This window comes from Lontra canadensis, unplaced genomic scaffold (genome assembly GCF_010015895.1).
Source record: "Lontra canadensis isolate GAN:19392208 unplaced genomic scaffold, GSC_riverotter_1.0 scaffold28, whole genome shotgun sequence".
Lineage (NCBI taxonomy): Eukaryota > Metazoa > Chordata > Mammalia > Carnivora > Mustelidae > Lontra > Lontra canadensis.
The window spans coordinates 7,768,279-7,787,852 of NW_022631022.1; the positions used below are offsets into that span (position 1 = coordinate 7,768,279).

General features: G+C 47.5%; 1 protein-coding gene across 2 annotated transcripts in view; it reads left to right on the forward strand.

Annotated features, from left to right (window-relative positions):
* Positions 1-19,574, forward strand: part of RORA (RAR related orphan receptor A) — a 700,799-nt gene that overhangs the window by 354,451 nt on the left and 326,774 nt on the right. The window contains exon 1 of one of the 2 annotated variants that reach the window (XM_032864807.1): positions 18,070-18,191. The exons of the other annotated variant lie outside the window; for it this stretch is intronic. Coding sequence (XP_032720698.1) covers positions 18,164-18,191 — 28 coding nt within the window. The 5' untranslated portion in view covers positions 18,070-18,163. Of the gene's footprint in view, positions 1-18,069; positions 18,192-19,574 lie in introns of those variants that run through there. 2 annotated transcript variants of the gene reach the window in all.

A 19,574-nucleotide genomic window follows, 5' to 3' on the forward strand; every position in this document is an offset into this window, starting at 1 on the left:
AATGTGCTACTTAGGTGGTGGTTGTCCTCAACGCTCTTGCAAAGAGTTCAGCCATTTTTAAGAGACAGCATAGTTCATACCTGTTTTGCTGGACTTCGGGTCAGATGGCCTCTATTTTTCTCTGAAGGTTTGACTGAGAGTCTTTGTTATTGGAAGCTTGAGGTTTGGCACAGTCTCGAAGGTGTCAAGTTTCTCGCAACTTTTGACCTTTGATGCTACACTTAGATTTTCCACTGCTGAGCAAATTATGCATCTACTATTAGAGAAATGAGTGTATGCTCTTGGATAGGGTTGTACGACAAACCAGAACCAGCAATCAACACATTTAGAATGGTTTGAGAACACAGATTTGGTTTCAGTCCCCATCTAAAAGGTTTGGATGGTTATCTGAACTTGACTCATCCGATCTCAATCTGGACCATTGAATTTGCAACACAAAGCTCGAAACCTCAAATAGGAAGACTCCTGATATTTCTCGTCATGCCAGCTTCCCATCAGGCCAGCCACGTTTCGGTGAAATGTCCTCAGGCATTTTGGCACGTCCAGTTCTGTTCCAGGTCCAGGTTGTGGTTTCTTTGAAAGTAGTAGGTGTAGGTGGTAGGAACATGGAAACAGGCCCCCAAGCTCTGCAGAGTTCACATCCAGGATCTACTGCAGGGCTGAGGAGAGAGGGTTGAAGAGTTAGCTTTCCCTTCACAGTGTGTCCTCCTGGAGGACAGAGAACTGTAGCAGGAACAACTGGATTCTTCACAAACTCTGATTCAGCGTTTCTCACCCCACCTGGTCTAGTGTTTTAAGCTTGAATGTGGCCTCAGATTACCTGAGCATATTGTTAAATTGAAGATTAAGATTCAAGAGGGCTGGATGGAGTCTGAGACTCTGCACTTCTCACGGGCTCCAAGTGGCGCTCGTGCTGCGGGTCCCTAAACCCACTGTGTTCTGAGCAGCGGCCCATGTGCAAAGCATTGGACCAAAGGAATACAGAGGTGAATCGATGAGGAAGACTAGGCCGTTGCCCTGGCGGGGAGACAAACAAGTAAACAGTAAGCACTCCATAAGTGCTCAGGGCAGAGACTGAGGTGAAGAGAGCCCTGTGGGAGCCCTGCCCTGGGCTTTGGAGGCAAGCAGGAGGTGAGCAGGCAGGGAAGCCAGAAAAGAATATTTTAGGCAGAAGCAAGGGCCTGGGTTAGAAAGGAGACCACATATAAGCTTGTCATCTTTCTGCATAGAAGACACCTAAAATATTGCCCAGTTCATTCTCAAGCCCCGGGGGCAGGCAGGGAATGGGGTGGGGCAGGGGGAGAAGCATAGAAAGCACAGAACATTCCTGTGGCAAGTAAGCCATCGCTCACATCCAAGGGCACCAGGCCTTCTTCCTGCAGCACAATGTAATTAGAGCGTTGGAGATGTGGGATCGGGAGAAGCACCAAGCTGAGGGAATTGTGAGCCAGCTGAAGCTGCGAGAAAGTCAGGCGTTCCCATTCTCAGCACTATCAGCAGCCTTGCTGTTGTTTCTTGGGGAATGACCAAACTGGGGTTTGCTTTTTTTCTTTTCTTTTCTTTCTTTCTTTTTTCTTTTGCTTTCTTTTTTTTTTTTTTTTTTTTTTTTGGTGCTTTTTTTTTTCTTTCTTTCTTTTTAATGAATCTGAAAACTTAGAATGAAACTCGGGCTATTACATTTCCCTGGGCTTTTTCCTCTCCTTCCTGCTGCCACCTTGCTTCACTGTGTCCCTACTGTCCCTTGGGATTCCACCCTGAAATGAGACTGGTTCGCATTGCCCATGCTACAGACCTGTTCTCACTCTTGAGCTCCAAGCTGGCCCATCAAACTTTCTGATCCCGGCTAGCAGAGTCCAAGCAGTGCAATCCAACAGTGGCCCAGGGGGAAAACAAAACAAAACAAGAAAACCTCAGATGGTCTTTCTCTTTCATTGTGTACATTCGCCATGGCCCCAGCTGCTCACTGGTGGGGAGGCCCAGAATGTGTCTTGCCATAATAGTAAAACAATAGCAACCGCTTGCTTAGAAACTTACACAGCTCTCATTTTTAAGCCTTCCATCTATCCTGACAAGTCGTTAGGCAGATACTAGCATTCTTATTCCCATTTAACAGGTGCGAAAACTGAGGCCAAGGGAGCCACAGCTCGTACGTGGTGGACCAAGGATGCAAATCTAGTGTTCTGAGTCTAGGCAGGAGTGGGTTGGGCTCCCCATGAGCAGACCGTGCAGCCAGTTCTGACAGTAGTCCGTATTTCAAAGAGGAAACTGAGGCCGAGGGAGGCTAAAGAACTTTCCTGAGGTCGGTGAGTTCCAGCCTTGGGATGCAGACTCCCCGTCTGCGCATCTCAGTCCTTACTCTTCCCCTGATGCCGGTAGCTTCTTCGATCGTTGCACAGTCCATCCTGCCTTCGTTCACCTCTCTGGGCCTTATTTTCTCATCCGGAAATAGAGACTTTGTCTATGGCCGGCGAGATCTCTTCCCAGCTGTCCTGTGCCACGACCGTGCTGTGTGGACTCGGGGACCAGAGTTCTTCGCTGCAGCTTCTACTCGGTGCTAATCATCTTGCTCCGTTACGTTTAGCTCTGAGTGTGTTTACTGCAGCTGTCAACACACTTCAGATGGTTTTGCGGCTGAGGTGGATAGCTAGACGAGAGCACCTGTGTGCCATTTTGCAGAGCCCTTCAGCAGCCGGCAGGCCTTCAACTTGGCTGCAGGCTGCCATGGGCGGTTTCAGTGCCAGCTCTAACTCCTCTGTTTACACTGGAGAGAAGCAGGCATACCTTTAGCTGCAAATACCCAGAAAGCAACATCAGGAACCTTTGGCTGAAAGTAAACTGCTGGTTGTGTTCCAAAGCCCGGCGTGTTGTGTTGATGGGGTGTTCGAGGTGAAGAGAGCAAAGACTCACACGTGACACATTTATTCCCAGGTTGTGTGCATGAGCAAAGAGGATTTCAGTCTCCCGATTCATGACTCCTCCACCTCCTGGGCCTCTGCCCCTGTGATTGAAATCTCTGCTCACTCTTTCCCTTCAAGCCTCATGAGGCACCACGTTATCTAGAATGCTTTCCCTGACATGTGTTGTCAGCACTCCAGCTTTGCCCGCGTGTCCCTGAACTTCCATCCATCATAGCCCTTGCCCCGCCATAATGAAAATGTCTCTCATTATTTTCCTGGCTGAGGGCACCAGCCATATGTCATTCATCCCTGGATGCTCTCCCACTAAATGTTTATTGAATGAAGAATGGACGAATGAATGAAGCCATAATGGCTTTCTGTGTGTTCACCCTTGCAGTGTTCTACATAATGATTAGGAGCAAGAGTTTCCTTTGTCTTTCTGATTTTCTGCCATTAGGCCTCATTCCTCTTCTGACAGATTTGCTCAAAGTTTATCCCTTTGCCCTACTTGTCCTCTGAGCCTTCTCCCAAGCTCATCTTTATCCAGAACAGCATCCCTTCTTCCTCGCTTTCTTCTCATATACTCCCTGATGGGCCAGCTTCTCTGCCCTCCATCTCTGAAAGGACACCTAAACCTCTCCTCATTCTCCAGTGTTTTCTGGCCAGCACTTTCTCTACTGTCCTACTAGAAATAAACATGCAGTTTCTGGAAGTAGCCAGAAGTAGTCTTTCCCCTGGATCCATACGTAATGTAATATTGTGTGTGTGTGTGTGTGTGTGTGTGTGTGTGCGTGTGTGTGTGTAGTTTAGTTTGTTTTGTTTTGTTTTTTAAGTTGTAAAAGTATCAATTCATTTGCATCAATGACTTCTAAAATCTTACTTGTGCAGCGAGTATTTCGACACTATCAAAGGACCCTTCCGGTTCTAAAACAAATTTAAAAGTCAGTAATTCTATAAATCATGGATGGATCCCACCCCCAAGAGATTCCGTGTAGGAGATCTTCTACCGGAGCTTCAATCTTAACAGGTGACTTGTTGTTCCCAGGGCCACCTGGCCAAGGTGTATACTGGTAGGTGTTTCTGCTGGGGAGAGAATTGGAAGGGAGATAAAACATGGAGTGGTGGGAAGCATTTAGAGGGCTTCCTCCTTGAGAGACAGAACCTATCATGCCATCAATAGTGCCCTCCACTATGCCAAGAAGGGAAGGAAGGGAGTTTCACCCAAGCTTTTCTCATTGTGCCTCATATTTCCTTCTTCCCTTGATCGGTTTCCTGGGTTGGTGGTGAGGATCTTCCGACCTGTTAAGGGAATGGTTGGTGGGGAAGGATCAGCACAGCCATCTGTAATTTCAGTGGATTTAAGGACCACTTGATACTGGGAAAAGTTTGGATTCGCAGGCCCTTCATCAGGATTCTTGATTCACTATATACAGAGTAAGTCCAGAAATCTCTATTTTGTTTACAATACACATGTGCCCTCCAAGACCAGAGTCAGATTGTACCTGCCCAATGGGAGAAGCACAGCAGAATACACTCCAACATAGGTGTGCTTCCGTTTTGGCCCTTGTCCTCCTTCACAATCCTGTCCCTAAATCTGACCCCTTCCATCACATGAAATTCTACTGCGCTGGTTCTTCACTTTTAAGGAGAAGTTGGGAGGGGAAGTTTGGGAAAGAGTGACCAACACCCCTTGGAAAATCTGGTGAAAGCACAATGATCTTATGCCCGTGCGCGGGCTCCCTGGGGAGAGAAGCCATCCATACATCTCAAGTGAAACATCTCACCCATGTCAAGAATTGCTTATCTCCTTCCTATGGCTCCTTGTAGCTATAGAGAGCAGAAGCACCTGGGGAAGGAGTCCAGGGCTCTGCAGGCGCCTATACAGCCTGTCATGTGGTTTCTGTATCATCGTAAAAGTTGGTCCTAAGTTTTAGCTGCCCTGCTAGGCTCTGTTTTTCTCTCTTGTTTGCAACATGAAAAGCCAAGAGGCACTTCATGACTTTGATATCCAGTGCTCCAGGAGACTTTAAAGAGCAGAATTCTCCCACATCTTACCAAATAACTTGTGTCTCCCAGTGAGGTATATGCAGGCCAATAAAGCAGACAGGGCCAAGAACATCGTCAGTGTGGTCAGCCCACAGAGCAATGTGATCTTAAGCTCTAGGCCGGCCCCAAGCCTGAGTCAGCTACTTCTGGAGCACTGAACTATACTCAAAACTACTATAAGCATCTTCTCCAGACCTTTTCTCCAGGTCAGGTACTGAACTTTAGAAAGAAAATCCTTATTGCGAATTTGGGTGATTCTCTCTGTTCTCGAGTATTGCTGATACCAAAACCAGTGTCCTTCTGGTGAGAAATGAGACAAATATTTTGAACTACACAAACTCATTCCTGTTCATCCTCTATATTTGGGAGGTTTAAACACCAGATTCTCTATTACTGTTATTACTGATGAATTGAAAAATGTCAGATGCCTTTAGCTAGGCCACAGTTGGAAGGAGCAATATCATGTCCTAATGGTAGGGTGGTTTTAGGATAATCATCATAAGTGTTGTCATTTATGTATCTCTGTTGCTAGGAAGCTTCGCGGAAGTACTACAAATTGCTAATTTTGTTTCTGATTGCCACCCATCAAAGGCCACAGTCAGCCCTATGCTCAGGCATGTGCTATGTCCCTGGGTTTACTTTTCTTGTTGTGTTTTCAGAATCATCCCACTGAAGTAGTTGTGTGTATAGCATGTCTCAAATTCCATTTAATCATTAACAATAGAAAATCTTCTCTCCTGGGAGGGTCTGATGCAGAAAAGGAGCATTGCCTCAGAGTATGTATGGATAACCTCAGGGTTGATGTTATCACTAACTGATAATAATAATCATGATTATTGTTTGTTTTTATATTGTACCTAGTCATTTATAAAGTACTCTTCTATCTTTCCTCACATTAGATCTTCAGTTAATTTAAGCTTCTATCATAAGCTGTGGATATTCAAATCATTCTAACTTTCCAGATGCCAAAACTATGGAATCACAATACAGCAATGATAAAAGATGATATAAATTGTCCACCAAATAGGGACAATCACTGGGCCACCTGGGTGGCTTGGTCATTTAAGTGTCCAGCTCTTGGTTTCAGCTTTGGTCTTGATCTCAGGGTCATGAGTTCAAGCCCTATGTTGGGCTCCATGCTGGCCGTGGAGCTACTTAAAAAAAAAAAAAAAATGTGGACAGTCATTGAGATTTGAATGCAGGTCTGTCTGACTCCAAGTCCAGTTCATTCTATGTTTAAATTTCCTGAACTTCTGCAAATAAAACAGTGTATTTTGCTCATGGTAAGCCACAATGATTGGACTATTCGTAGAACCGTGTGACTAACACCCCATACTGTCATATTAAGACCTGGCCACATATACCATGATACTGCTTCCACACCAAGCTGATGTCATGAGATGTTTTAATCGCTACTTTCTTCTTCTTTGATGACTTCTTGTTGGCAATGGTACAGCCATTTGTTACGCACCCAATTAAGTCAGCAGTCTTGTAGTCTTTTGTAGAATGTGGAAACTTCTCGTTTTATGTCTTGTGACTCTGCTTCACGGAGCCGACAAGAGAGATGGCGGAAAAGGTTACAGTCACTCCATTTCTCTATTAGCGTCTTCTCCTGAGAGCTTATCACTAATTTTGGTGTCAGAGCAATAGTCACTTTGAGGCTTCATGAAAGCCTACATACTCCCCAGAAATGCAGACAGCCCCCCTGACCTTTGAGGCTGGAGATAATGGCCAAGGCTGAGGCACAGTGACCTTTAGGCCAAGAGTGGGTGGCAGCACTTTCTTTTCTGTGACATTCGTTTTGCTTTTCCCTGTCTGTATTTTTAATTGGAAGCATGTACCGTGTGAATCTGCCTGGTTCCCCCATACGTACACCCTGAACTCTGAGTAGAAAGATTGTGTCTGGCTGGCTCTTATCATCAAGGAGTGCTCTCATTGCTAAGCTGGGGGCCGTTACTAATTGCCACAGTTATAGACACAAAGGATATTATGGGTGACCTTTCAGGGGAAGATGCTGTTAGCAGAGCAGGACCTTTGTACCACCTGGCCCAGCCCATGCTCTTTCTCATACTCGTTTTACCTCCATGATCTCATGAAATGAATCTGGCACTTGGATTTTTTTTTCAAAAGACCTTTTTTACAAAATTTTTTTATTTTATTTTATTTTTTGTATGCAGAACTCATACTCCTCAAGGGGAACCACAGCCACTTAAGCCATTTCTTCAGGCCTTCCTCCATGAAACCATTTGCTACAGACGTACCTGGCACCTTCAGTCCCCTTTCGCAGCTCTAGCCCACACCAGCCATCTTGTTATTTGTTCTATTTAGTTCCTTATCTTTGGATAACTCTGTAATGTTCCCAGATTACTTCCCACATGTTCATCTCATTCTCTCAGATTTTTGTTTCCTACTTATCAAACAGAAGCTGGCCAACAGAATTTCCTAAGTACCCTCTTTGTGTTGGGCCCCCAGGTGCTTCTCACGTAGTTTCGTTTAATCCTCACAGCACCCCTGGGAATTAGGAGCTGCTTTCCTGTTTTACCCCCGAGAGACTGGATACACACCATGCACATTATAGGCTTGCTGAGGGTGGCACAGGGCTGGTAAGTATGGGAGACATGTTGCTATGCAGCTCCCATGGGCCAAGGCAGGATCCCAGCCGCAGACACTGATGGGAGGTGGGTGGAGAGAGGACACCCCCAAATGCAGATCACGGTACCCATGTAGCATGCTTTCCACAGGGCCAGGCACGTGGATGGTATTCTTAAACATGATACTCTTCTGCTGAGTTACAAAGGGACAGTCCCCACCTGTAGCCTCAACTGAGGCTTAAGCTCTGGTGGAGAGCCCGGGCAAGGGTCCCTCGGACAATGCCTGACCGGGACTGTAAAATGGCAAAACATGTCACAATGTTGCTCCTTCATCGGGTCACTCAGGACCTACAATGTAGGCACATGCAGGGCATGGGGAAGAGCCTGTGGGAAATGTGGCCAAGTTTTGGCTCTCGGGAGTTGAGACATTATCAAGAAATGATTCCTCCTCCTTCGGAACTATCCAGTGATCCAGAATAGGAGTTTTCAGAGCTTAGATCTGGTTGGCATAATGACATTTTGATCAAAAAGGAAGAAGGAGAGAGGAAAATGGTTGTGAGAGGGAAAATACACAATACATAACACACACACACACAGAGCCATAAACCAAAGCCACTGAATGACTTTAATAAAGGAAAACTTATAGAATGCCAAGATTTAGTTCCTCCCCCATTTGAAATTGCTTTTTATGTTCAGAAAATTCAGAGTAGGAGACAGTGGTTTTCTCTTACTTTGAGCTGTGTGCTTTGGGCAGCTTGGGACCTCGAACTTTCCCCACTGTCCAGGCACATGGCTGCTCCAAGCTCACCCCACTGAGGCCTTTCCCACACACACCCAGGCAGGGGCACTGTCAGAGCAGAGCAGTCATGCCTTCTTCCTGGGGAACGGGGAGGGGGGGAGCAACATTTCCATGGTGGCAGGATTGGCACCTTAAACTGTCGAAGGGGGTGACAGTTGCCAGTGTCTTAGAAGAATATTTTTTATGTTCTGCCGAATTTTGAAATCCAGCTCCTGCTCGTAAATCATTGCGTAACCATGTCAAGGATTCGGTAGGGTTTTTGTGTTTATATATATGTGGGCATTGTTGTTCCTGATGAGTCCAGCAGTGGGCTAGCGGGGAAGCTCGGTCCACCTCGCAGAGAACTTAACAAGAGACCCGGCAACAGCAATATGTTACCTCTTTTGTTTGTACTGCGTCTTCACACCCACTCACTCAGCAACAGACTGAATGAAATGGGCTCCAGTGCTTTGTGTGGGGGGAAAAAGAATGAAAATAATGGCCATTCAGGCAAAATAAAGCTTTTTAGTGCTTTTCAGAAAGCAGTCTTGTCCTCATTGTTGTCCCGATGTTCACATAATGGCCTTATCCTCGTCCTTCATTGAAACACGCTCAAAGCAAGGAAAACATCTCACCCCGCACACAAACAGATGCGTGCTCTTAAAGTGATCGGCAAGGAAGGCATGGGTCTGGGAGGGCTGTTGGACTAGGGATTGGGAGCGTACGTGAGAAGGGGTCTTCCTGCCGGGAGCAAAGGCAATGGACCTGTGATGTTGATGGCAGGAAGGGGCTTGTTGGGAAACGAGCTTTGGAAATTAGGTTCTGCCTGACATAATCTTGAGAGGGGGAAACGTGATTTTCAGGGTTAGCCATGGCATTGTGCACACCTGTCAGGTACTTACTAGGTTCCGTGTGTGGCACTGAGTATCCCTTATGTGTTATGTAATCCTCACAAACACCCTCAAGGAAGACATTATTCTCCCCCACTTTAGAGATGAAGAACCTCGAGTCTAGAGAAATCAAGTCTCCTCCCCAGAGTCATTCGCCTGGGAAGTGGTAGAGTCAGGGTTCCAATCTAGATACCATCTGACCCCACACACCAACTTCTTAAGCCCCACCCTAGGAGTCTCAGAATCAAACCAGCCAGGCTTATCAATTAGAGAAGATGACACCACCATGAAGATGGGATTTTCAGGGAGGGTTACTTTGAGAACCTTAAGTGGGTAGTCCCAAGTTCATTTGGCAGCTCATCCCTATGATGGGACTGTAGGGTACCTGCATGTTACATCGATCAATCAAATGTCTGCGGGACAGAATGAGTCAGGACATCAGCCTGGGCTCAGGGCAAAGAATACTCTAGACCAGCTCAGGAGACACAGACTGTGCACTGTTCCTTTCTGGTCTTGCTACCCTGAGTGCTTAGCTCTACCCCACACTCATTAAAATCAGTGGGGGGCTGGAAGAATCATCAAGGTGCTCCCAACAATAAGATTTTCTGTTCCCACATCTCTCTAGGCAGTCCTCTTCGTGGTGACTTCTAGTTAGTCTCTTATTTCTATTTGTCTCAATGACAGGAAACCCACTGGAGCCACAAGGGCCATTGATACCCCCACTTCACCAGCCCTAAAGAGATTATTGCCTTTGTGTGCTCCATGCCTTCTGTCCCCATCCCACCCAACTTTTCGAGGTCCAGTTGAAATCCCACCTCCTCAACAAGATCCCACATGATCCTTCTGCGCACCATACTTAAAGACATTGCACTGGTAGCTTGAAGGTGGTCACCGTAGGAGTTCGTACACAGACTTGGCAAGTACTACAAATCAGGCTATCTTTGTTGCTGGTTTGAGAGCTAGTTTACCAGCACATCACTGCTCATGCCCAATGCTCTACCACCCATTTGACCCCAGTCACTTAATACCCCATTAGCCTTTATTTTTTATCATGTGTCCATGCATGCCTCTCTACAGAGACTGTAGAGTCATCGGCTTCTATCTGTGCAGCACCATCATGGTCCCTTATAAGTAAGAGGCACTCTCTAGTATCTCTCAGTGTGGTTCATTTCATCCCCTTGGGTATACTTTTTTCTATCCAGTTGGTTGAATATAAATCTTTTATGTAACCAATTGTCATTTGTTAATTCATTTATAAATGATTTATTCATACCAAGAAGGATTTACTGTGCTCCAGACTAGTTCAGAAGGCAAAATCCTTAGTAGTAAATGCAGTAGGAGGTCTTTGCCCACAGGGAACTCACGTTCTAGTGAGGAGAGACTGAAAAGAAACAAATAAATTAATAAATTTGATGCTGTCTGATAGTAATAGAAGAGTAGTCTAGGGGCACCTGGGGGCTCAGTTGATTAAGCATCCAAGTCTTCATTTTGGCTCAGGTCATGATTTCAGGGTCGTGGAATGGAGGCCTCTGTCGGGCTCTGTGCTCAGCGGGGAGTCTACTTGAGATTTTCTCTCTCCTTCTCCCGCTACCCCCCAAAATAAATAAATAAATCTTTTTTAAAAAAGAAAAAAAGAATAACCTAGAAAGATGGATAGGGGAATTGGGAATTGGGTGATACAGAGTCTCAGACTGGGATGTGTATTAGTTTCCTAATGCTGCTGTAACAAATTATCACAAGGTTTTTTTGGCTTAAAACAATACAAATTTATTATCTTACAGTTTTGGAGGTCAGAAGTCTAAAATAGGTTGGCAAGCCTGTGTTCCTTCTGGAGGATCTAGGGAAGAATCCATTTCTTGCCTGTTGCAGTTCCTGGAGTGTGCTTGCCGTCCTCGGTTCCTGGACCTGTGTTTCTCTGACTTTCGCTTGAGTCATCACATCTCCTCCAACTCTCTCTCCCTTGCCTCCTTCTTTTCATTATAAAGGCCCTCACCTGCCTGGATAATCCAGGGTAGTCTCTCATCTTAAAATCCTTAACTTGATCATATCTGGGAAATTCCCTTTGCTACGTAAGGTAGATAATCACAGATTCCAGGGAGAGGATGTCAGCATTGGTAGGGGACATTACTGTGCCTGCCAAGAGAAGGTAACATTTGAGATGACACTCAATTAACAAAAGACTATGAGGGGAAAGTATTCCAGATAGAGAGAACAACAGCCTGCAGAGATCCTGAGCCTGGCCTGAGCCTAGAGTCTCTGAGGAAGGTTCCAGCTCACTGGAGTGAGCAAGCAGAGGGAGGCCAGAGATGTAGACAGCCCCCAGGTGCCTCAGCATCCTGGGGGCCAGAGTGGGGCGTGGATTTCATTCTGAGTGTGATAGAGCTGGAAAAGGACTCAAGAGTTATATTGTTCACTGGGTTGATCTATATTTCAATGGAAACAACATCTCTGGCAATTGTCTAAAGCAGTGCTGGCCAGTAGAGACAGAATGCAGTCCACATTTGTCCCTTGAAGTGTTCTGCTAGCCAATTTTAAAAACTGAAAACAAACGGAAAATTAATCTTAAGGAGACATTTAATTAATCCCATATATCCAAAATGTCATCATTTCAACAGGTAATCAAGATAAAATACATAATAATGAGATATTTTACCTTCTTTTGTTTTTCAAGTATCATGTCTTCATCATCTGATGTGTATTTTATACCTAAAGGACACATCAGGTTTGGCCAGCCGTATTTCAGGAGCTTGAGAGCCACCTGCGGTCTGTGGCAAATATTTTGGACAGGGCACTTCCGGACACTGTCCTCAGAGTCCCAGGCAAGGTCTCCTCAGGGAGTGTTTGAAAAGGCAATGAACAGTGGGGTGTCACAGAGAATGTGGGGCACATGTCACTGCCATGAGCCATTCCCAACTTCAGAGGCTCTGAGTAGGCCATAGGAAGCGAAGAATAGAATAGATTCTAGAAAGGATTGTGTCCCCTGGTGGGGCGGGTGGGGTTAGGTCCACTCTGAGTAGACTCTTGCCTTGCTGGAACCTCCAAGGAACACAGATCTCTTTCCATTTGATTGGTCTTTAAGTTCACCTCTTTGTCTACCCCTCATACCTTTAATCCTCTGAGGGAGTTCTAGCCAAAACCAGACTTTTCCCATTTCTTTATAGACAGGACCATTTAATTCAACTCATTATACCAATATTACTGAAAACAAAGGCAGAGGTCAAGAACAGGAAAAATTCAACAAGGCAATGAGAGGGTATCAGTTGCTAGGGCAAGAGCTGTATCCCAGGCACTCTCAAGCTATACCCATGCCCTGTTGTACTCTCACAGTGACCCTGTCCCTGATATTAACCACAAAAGTCTAGCCCAAAATGCTTAGTATAGAAAGAACACCATGTATATCCATTTAGATTTTTTTTACAGTGATATTAAATTAAAAGGGTTTATGAAACAGAAAATAAAGATCTGAATTAAAAATGTAGGTCATGGTGGTTACATAAAGGCCAGCTTATGAGAAGCTTATTCAACACAGCACAAGACAGTAAAAATAACAGCAACATTTATTAGAATATCCTATTTAGAGCCAGTGATCTGTGCAATACTGCTTTTAGGAAAAGGGATGGCACTGAGTTCCCCTCTGATGATGGATTCAGTGGACAGGCACCTCGACCCTGACATCCAGGCTCTGGGCACCAGCAGCACCATCAAAAGACGGTTTGGCCATTTTGGATACGTAGGGACGAAAGCTCTCATGTGCAAGGACAAAGGTGCCTTCGGTGAGTACTTCAGGCCTGTAGAGCAGCGGTCAAATTACCCATGGCTCTAATTAATGTGCTTGCAATCTGGAGCAACCTATATCTGCATTCCAAAAAGGGGTGGAATGTTTCCCTGTGAAAACACATTAGCACAAGCCCGTCTTGGATGAGTTTTCCCAAATCATAAGGACATGATGGCGTGGGAGAAAGGAGCTATGACAGAAACCTGTTGCCTTGTTAATCAGCAGCGATCTTCACAATCAGCTGATTAACAAATATTTATGTAATACCTGTGAAGTGCTACAATCTGGAGGGATTTCAGCAGCACCAGATCCCTACTTTGCAGGGGCTTGAGACCTGGTGGGAGAAGTAACTGTGCAATAATTAATAACAGTCCATGGCACTACTGTGGTCTCCGGGGTCAGGTTCTGGTCTGAGGATCAATAGGTCTGAGCTGTGCCATTAACTCAGCTACTTTTGAACTAATCATTGCCTTGCAGGGACAATATCTGCTAGATCACCCGAAACCCATGTCCTTGGGACCTCTCTGGACCTTGGGATCTTCTTCTGGAAATGAAGAGGGTTTGACTGGATTAGGATGGTGGCAATAATAGTAGTAGGTCCACAGAGTGGTGCTCATGATTGTGCTTTGTACTTTACATAAATCAACGAGAAGAGGGTTTCTGGTTTTCCCAATTTATGGATGAGAAAACCAAGATTTAGGTTAAGTAACTTACTCAAGCCAAAGAGCACTGACTAACGCGGAACTGAAATACAGTAGCAAGCCATCGAGCCTGCAAATTTTGGAATCTGAATGCTCTGCAGCCCATCACAGCTGCCACAGTCTCTAGTCCTGGGACCTGAAGGAATCGTGGGAAGATGTCTTGGGGGACTTACAAGGGCGAAGACTGATGGAAGAGACCATGTTGTGGTAAAACATGGCCCAGGTCTAAACAGAACTTCAGAGGAAGACAGCTCCCCATCATCTGTGGCTCAGAGAGTTCAGACGCAACTGGCCCAGAACACCAGAATGCCAGAATTCTGCATCTTTCTCTGGGATATACTGGTCAGTCAATGCCAGTGTCTACTTTTGCCTTGATGCACCACTGGTCCTGGAGCAAAACAGTCACACAGCAGGTGGAGTTACCAGAAAGGGACCTCAAGACTGCTGCGTGAAAACAAGTGTCACCTTTTCAACCTTTTCATTTTATACACGCTCAGCCACAGGTGGAGGAGCTGTGAATTTCACTTTAGACATAACGTGTAGTTAGGGCACACACACGCACACATACACACAAACAGATTGGCACCCACAAAGTCTTCACTTTGAGACGAGGGTGGGTTCAGTTTCCTTCGCTTACACAACTGATGCCGCGCAGGGACACTTTGGTTTAGATGGCTCATTAGCCACAAACTGTTTCGTTATGTGTTGCCCAGTTCCCCTGGCTTCCTGCTCATTCTTGTGAGCAGATAGTTCATCTCCTTATCTCTGAGAATTGTTTCCCCAGGTAGCCCCGGAGTCCGTCGCTTTGATACCATCGAGGCAAGAAGGCATTAAACCACCCTTTTTGTAATTGTTTCAGTCGTCCCTTTTCATGTCTGCTTCATGAAAAGATACTGTGGTTAGATTTAAGCCAGGCCTTGCTGAGGGTATCATGCATGCCTGGGGTTACCCACATGATCACGTGGCTTACCTTCTTCTGCAGCAGGGTGATCTTATCTTCCTTGCTGCTCCTTGCCAGAGAGCGTCCAGCTCCCTCCAGCTTGTGTGTGTGCGTGCACACATGCGTATGCTCAGGCGTGCGTGGAGGCTTGCTTATGGCAGCGGCTTGTAAAATGACACTTGGCCATTCACCTAGAATGAGGCCTTGGCTATATGCTTAGAAAAGAAAACCTTTATTGGCTTTTCACTTGGGAATTTGGTATAAAGTTTTCCTTCAGCGGACCTGTTTCTGTTTGATTTAAGCTGGTACCTCTGTTTTTTCCCCTCTCTGGGCCAGGACCTGGGCTAGCTACTTAGGGTACAAAGATGAATATGACTGAGCCACTGTCCTTGAGAGATGTTCAGTGGAGCCACAGAGAGAAAACGTGTTAATAAATAGCTAGGGTTTGACCCAGGAAGGGCCCAGCGGTGCAGTTCCGAGGGAACACAGATGAGGGGGACTAGGAGGGAGGGGCCAAGAGAGGCTGTGAAAAGGAGCAGGCGTTTAAAGTCCATATTTAAAGTTAAGTACAAGTTTTCCAGTTAAAGAGGGAAAACATGTTGTCAGCAGAGGGAATAGCAGAAGAAATGATAAAGGTATGGACAAGGGGCTCTGTTTAGTGCAGCTTGAGCAGAGCAGGTACCCAAGGGGGCAGCTGTAGAACAGTGGGCTCACCCAGCCAGAGCAGGACTTTGTGCGTTGTCCTGGATGTTTAGCACTTGGGAGAGCGCCCCGGGATCTTTAGCTTTAAGCACTTTCAGCACTTAGTGTCCTGAGATCTTTAGCCTTCAGATTTAAACCTGATAAGTGCACCAGAGACCACAGGAAAATCAGGAGACTTTCCAGAACCTTGCCAAAACGAAGACCTTGGCCTTCCCCAGCCAGACAGGACCGTGCCTGCAAGTCTTTCCCTGGTTCTGACTCAGCCTGTGGCTTTCCTTTCACAAGTGATTTAACCTTCCTGGTACCTGATTTGCTATGGTCAGAGTGTGAATCTTCCAAGTGTCCTTGACTCCTGCTGACACCTTGAAAGGCACATGGGAAGAATTAATTTTATATCTCATGTGGCTCCTGGCAAGCCAGTGGACGCTTACCCATGACCCTCATCAGGGTAGGAGGGACAGTTGCTGGTTAGGGTGGCAGTGATACAGTGCTGCCAGAGGAGGGAAGGAGCTCTGCCTGGGACACTTGGAACATGTGGTCTTCCATGGGCTCTGTCATGCTCAGACCTCGTGAACTGGACAAGTACTTTCTGTCCAGGCTCTGGCAGACACTTCTGTAGAATGAGGGGCTGGCTTCCATGGCTTCCTTCTCTGATTCTGCCTTACCTCTTGGGAACTCAAAAGTGTTCTATGATGGAAGAGTCTGACCAGGAAGTGTTTCATTTTAATAAATTAGGGGGCTCTGGGAGTTGGGGGCCTCAGATAAGGGGGGGAAAATCACCCAGAGACCCAGTGAGGATGCCCTTTTCTCTGTCTCCTAGCAGCAAAACAGCCAGAGACGGAGGGAGTCTGAGCCCAATGTCCTGCCTGAGTAGTCCTCGGGTGTGGAGGTTTAGAGTAGGCACCCTGGGAATGGGGCTTCAGGAGCGGAGTGACAGGGAGGTGGCTGTCGCATAGGCAATTAGAGAAGCTACAGCTCAGATGACTCCAACCGGCTCAAACTCAGCCACTGCCGCCCTCACCCAGCAGGGGCAGTGGCCTTTTCCCACGGCCTGGCCGCTCAGAGCCTCCTAGGCTGCACATCACGTCGGTGTCACCGTTTCCTGCTCTGAAGGCTGAGAATGTTCAGCTCATCTGCACTGAGGGCTCATGAGGGCCCCTCTGTACCAGGTGCTCAGAGGGGGTGACCCGCGGCAGCCCGGGGCTGAGGCGGAAGGTGGAGGCCCAGGACGCAGTCAGTCCTGGGCCACAGCACAGGGTGCCCGTTCAGGCAGCAGAGAGAGGGGGTCATGAGCACCGGTTTTGAGGTCATAAGGACCTGGCTTCAAGTGCTGGGTCCCTTGCCTCACTGAGCAGCTTTTCACGCTGCTTTGTCTCTGCAGGCCTTGGGCATCGTTTCGTCATCTGAGAAGGGCAAGTAATAGGAATTGGTCTGACTCTTAGAAGAAAAAACTCAGATAAAGTGCTCAGCGCTCTGCCTGACATGTAGTAAGTGCCCCATAGATGGCACCTTTAAAAAAAAAATAGTATTATTAATGTCTAGAAAAGTAAGTTAGGGCCAGAATGTAGAGGCTCCTGTCTGCCAAGGCTGGGAACTTGGACTTTGTCCTGCAGCCCGTGGGCAGCCCCTGATGGTGCCCCAGCAGGGAATGGCATTAAAGAAGTTGGTTTGTGGGGGAAGTCTCCACCTGTCCTCGATTTGGGGGGTGCCTCGGAAGAAAGAAGGAATGTCGGTGAGCAGGCTTCGCTGGTGTCCAAGCCATGTGGACGAGGGCCCAGAGAGGTAGTGGAGGGAATGGAATGGAAAAGCAGAATCAAGAACTTTGAAGAGGAAGGTGGCCGAGGAGGATGGGATGGGCACTGGGCAGGGAGGCCGTAGAGGAAAATGAAGGACGATGTCCCAAAGGTGGCATCGACCCACACTGAAGTGTAAATTGTTCTCTGTCTGCGGGGCTGGGTGGCAACGGTTGACCCAGGCCCCAAAACTGTGTTTTTTGGCACACTGATTGGTCCCTATGCTTGTATCCTGCTTTGTCCACAGGGGATTCAAGATGTTATACCTGACAGAGTGTGTGGCTTCTACTTTCTTCATAAGGAAAGATGAACTGAAACAGTAGTGACCAAAGGAGAGAGGAGATAGAAAATAGAGTAGCAGAGTGTTGGAGAGTGGAGAATGAGGGATGAGATGACTGACCAAGCGGGGCGGGGTGTTAGTCCCCCAACTCTCGGCCTTGGAATTCAGATTCTGTCGTTTCCAACCTACCCCCTTTCTGAGGGAAAAGTCCCTCCCAAAGGGACAGAAAAACCAGGTTCTTTGACCTCTATTCTAACTTCCAGAATAACAGTGGGATATTAAGCAATGGTATTTTTAATCTTGCTTTTCTTTGTAATGGAAGAAGCCAGGGCCGGTGCCTCCTTCTCCAGTCCCAGGAAAGGATGAGAGGGAGGGAGAGAGCGAGGGAGAGCGAGAAAGAGCAGCAGGAAGGGAGAGGGAGAACCCATCACCACTAGGAACTGCCAGGTGACCTGCCGGTGGATGGCAGTGGCGGCAGCTGCCACAGCACCATCCAGCTTGTGGCTTTGCTTCCTCTTTCTCTCTCTCTAGTAGCACAGAATCACTCAGCCCTAGATTCCTCAGGGTTTCAGAACCCAAGAGGTATGTGAGGACATCTCGCCAGGTCTGAGGCCCCGAGAGCGTTCACAATTGCCGCTCTCACAACCGCCGCTCTCACAACCGGATATTTGGTGTCTCTGGGCCGGGTTCTGTCCGCATAGAGGGTCAGCTGCTGGGTGGCACTGGGAGAAAGCAAGAAAAAGTTGTTTCCTTCAGGTCTCTGCTTGAAAATGCTAACGGAGAGTCACTCAACACTTGGTAAGTGCAGTGAATGTTTTTATTCTCAATGGCCAACTTTCTCTGGCTTCCGTAAGGTATTGTTATCGAGGAAGAAGGTGGTATGATCACCACCACCCCCACCCCCCCCATGCTGTGAAGGCACAGAGATAGTTATCTCTACACCTAAGTCAATGTTGCTTTTTTTGGGGTAACAGCTTTCAAAAAACCATCGACTGGGCTCCAGCCGGTCAGGCTTCAAGGGCTGTTACCACAGAGCGAAAAGGCAGGATGCTTTCTTTGTCAGGCAGGCCGCAAGCCACAGACACAGGCTTTGGGAGAGAGTGAACGCATCCCCTCGTTGTCGCAGACCAGAACCTAGACCCACCTGTGCCTGGGATGTGGCGTAAGAGGGGCCAGGTGAGAGGTGTGCTGGTTAACGCAGAGCCCCTTCCCTTCTCTCTTCTGCCAGTCTGGCAACGCCTGGACACGCGCAGGGTCCCTTTGGGGAGAAGAAAAGAGCTTAGCAAACATCTAGCTGTCATGATCTTCTTCCTAACGGGAACCGTGAGGTTGCACTAACTTTCCCAAGGTCAAAGCGCACTGCTGCTTATAGGTACGACAGGATTCGAGATGGCATGGCTCTGAATTCAGTATTCAGAGACTTCTTGGTTAAGTGCAAAAGAGCCTGGCTTTGCAGCCAGATGGCCCTGGACAACATCCAGCCTAAGGACCTAGGAGAGTGTATCTTTACCCAGCCCCATGCCAGGCCCCCCGAGCCCTCTCCACCCCGCACCCCCACCCCGGGAATGTTGCCGAGGTCTCTGGGACAGATGCTGAGGACTTCTAGATGAGAGGACAAGGCACTCAGAGCCGACAAAGGGACCGCCCCCCGTTGGGGCTGCCAAAAGAAACCCAACCCTGTATCAGGGCAGCAGCTGGCAATATCCATCCCCAGCGAGCAGGGTTTACCCTGGAAGCAGTTCTCATTGCTGCTGCAGACTCAGGCTATCCTCCTCCTGCTGGGAGCCATCTCAGGGCCAGCTCTGCCCACGTGCCACCCCCTTCCCATCGTCACTGCTCATATCCCCTGGATGTCCCCCCTGCAGCAAGGACTCTCTTGCCTGCCCCCACCCCAGCCTGCTAACCACGACAGACTCTGAGTTCATCTTCTTCCAGTCCCGGAATCATCCTTCTTTATTTACCTTATAAAATGTTCTCACTTAATCGGGCAAGTGGCGACAATGTCAGAGCACCTCCCGGATGCCCATGTAAACCACTGCCAGTGGGGCGCCTGGGTGGCTCAGTGGGTTAAAGCCTCTGCCTTCGGCTCAGGTCGTGATCCCAGGGTCCTGGGATCCAGCCCCGCATCGGGCTCTCTGCTCGGTGAGGAGCCTGCTTCCTCCTCTCTCTCTCTCTCTCTGC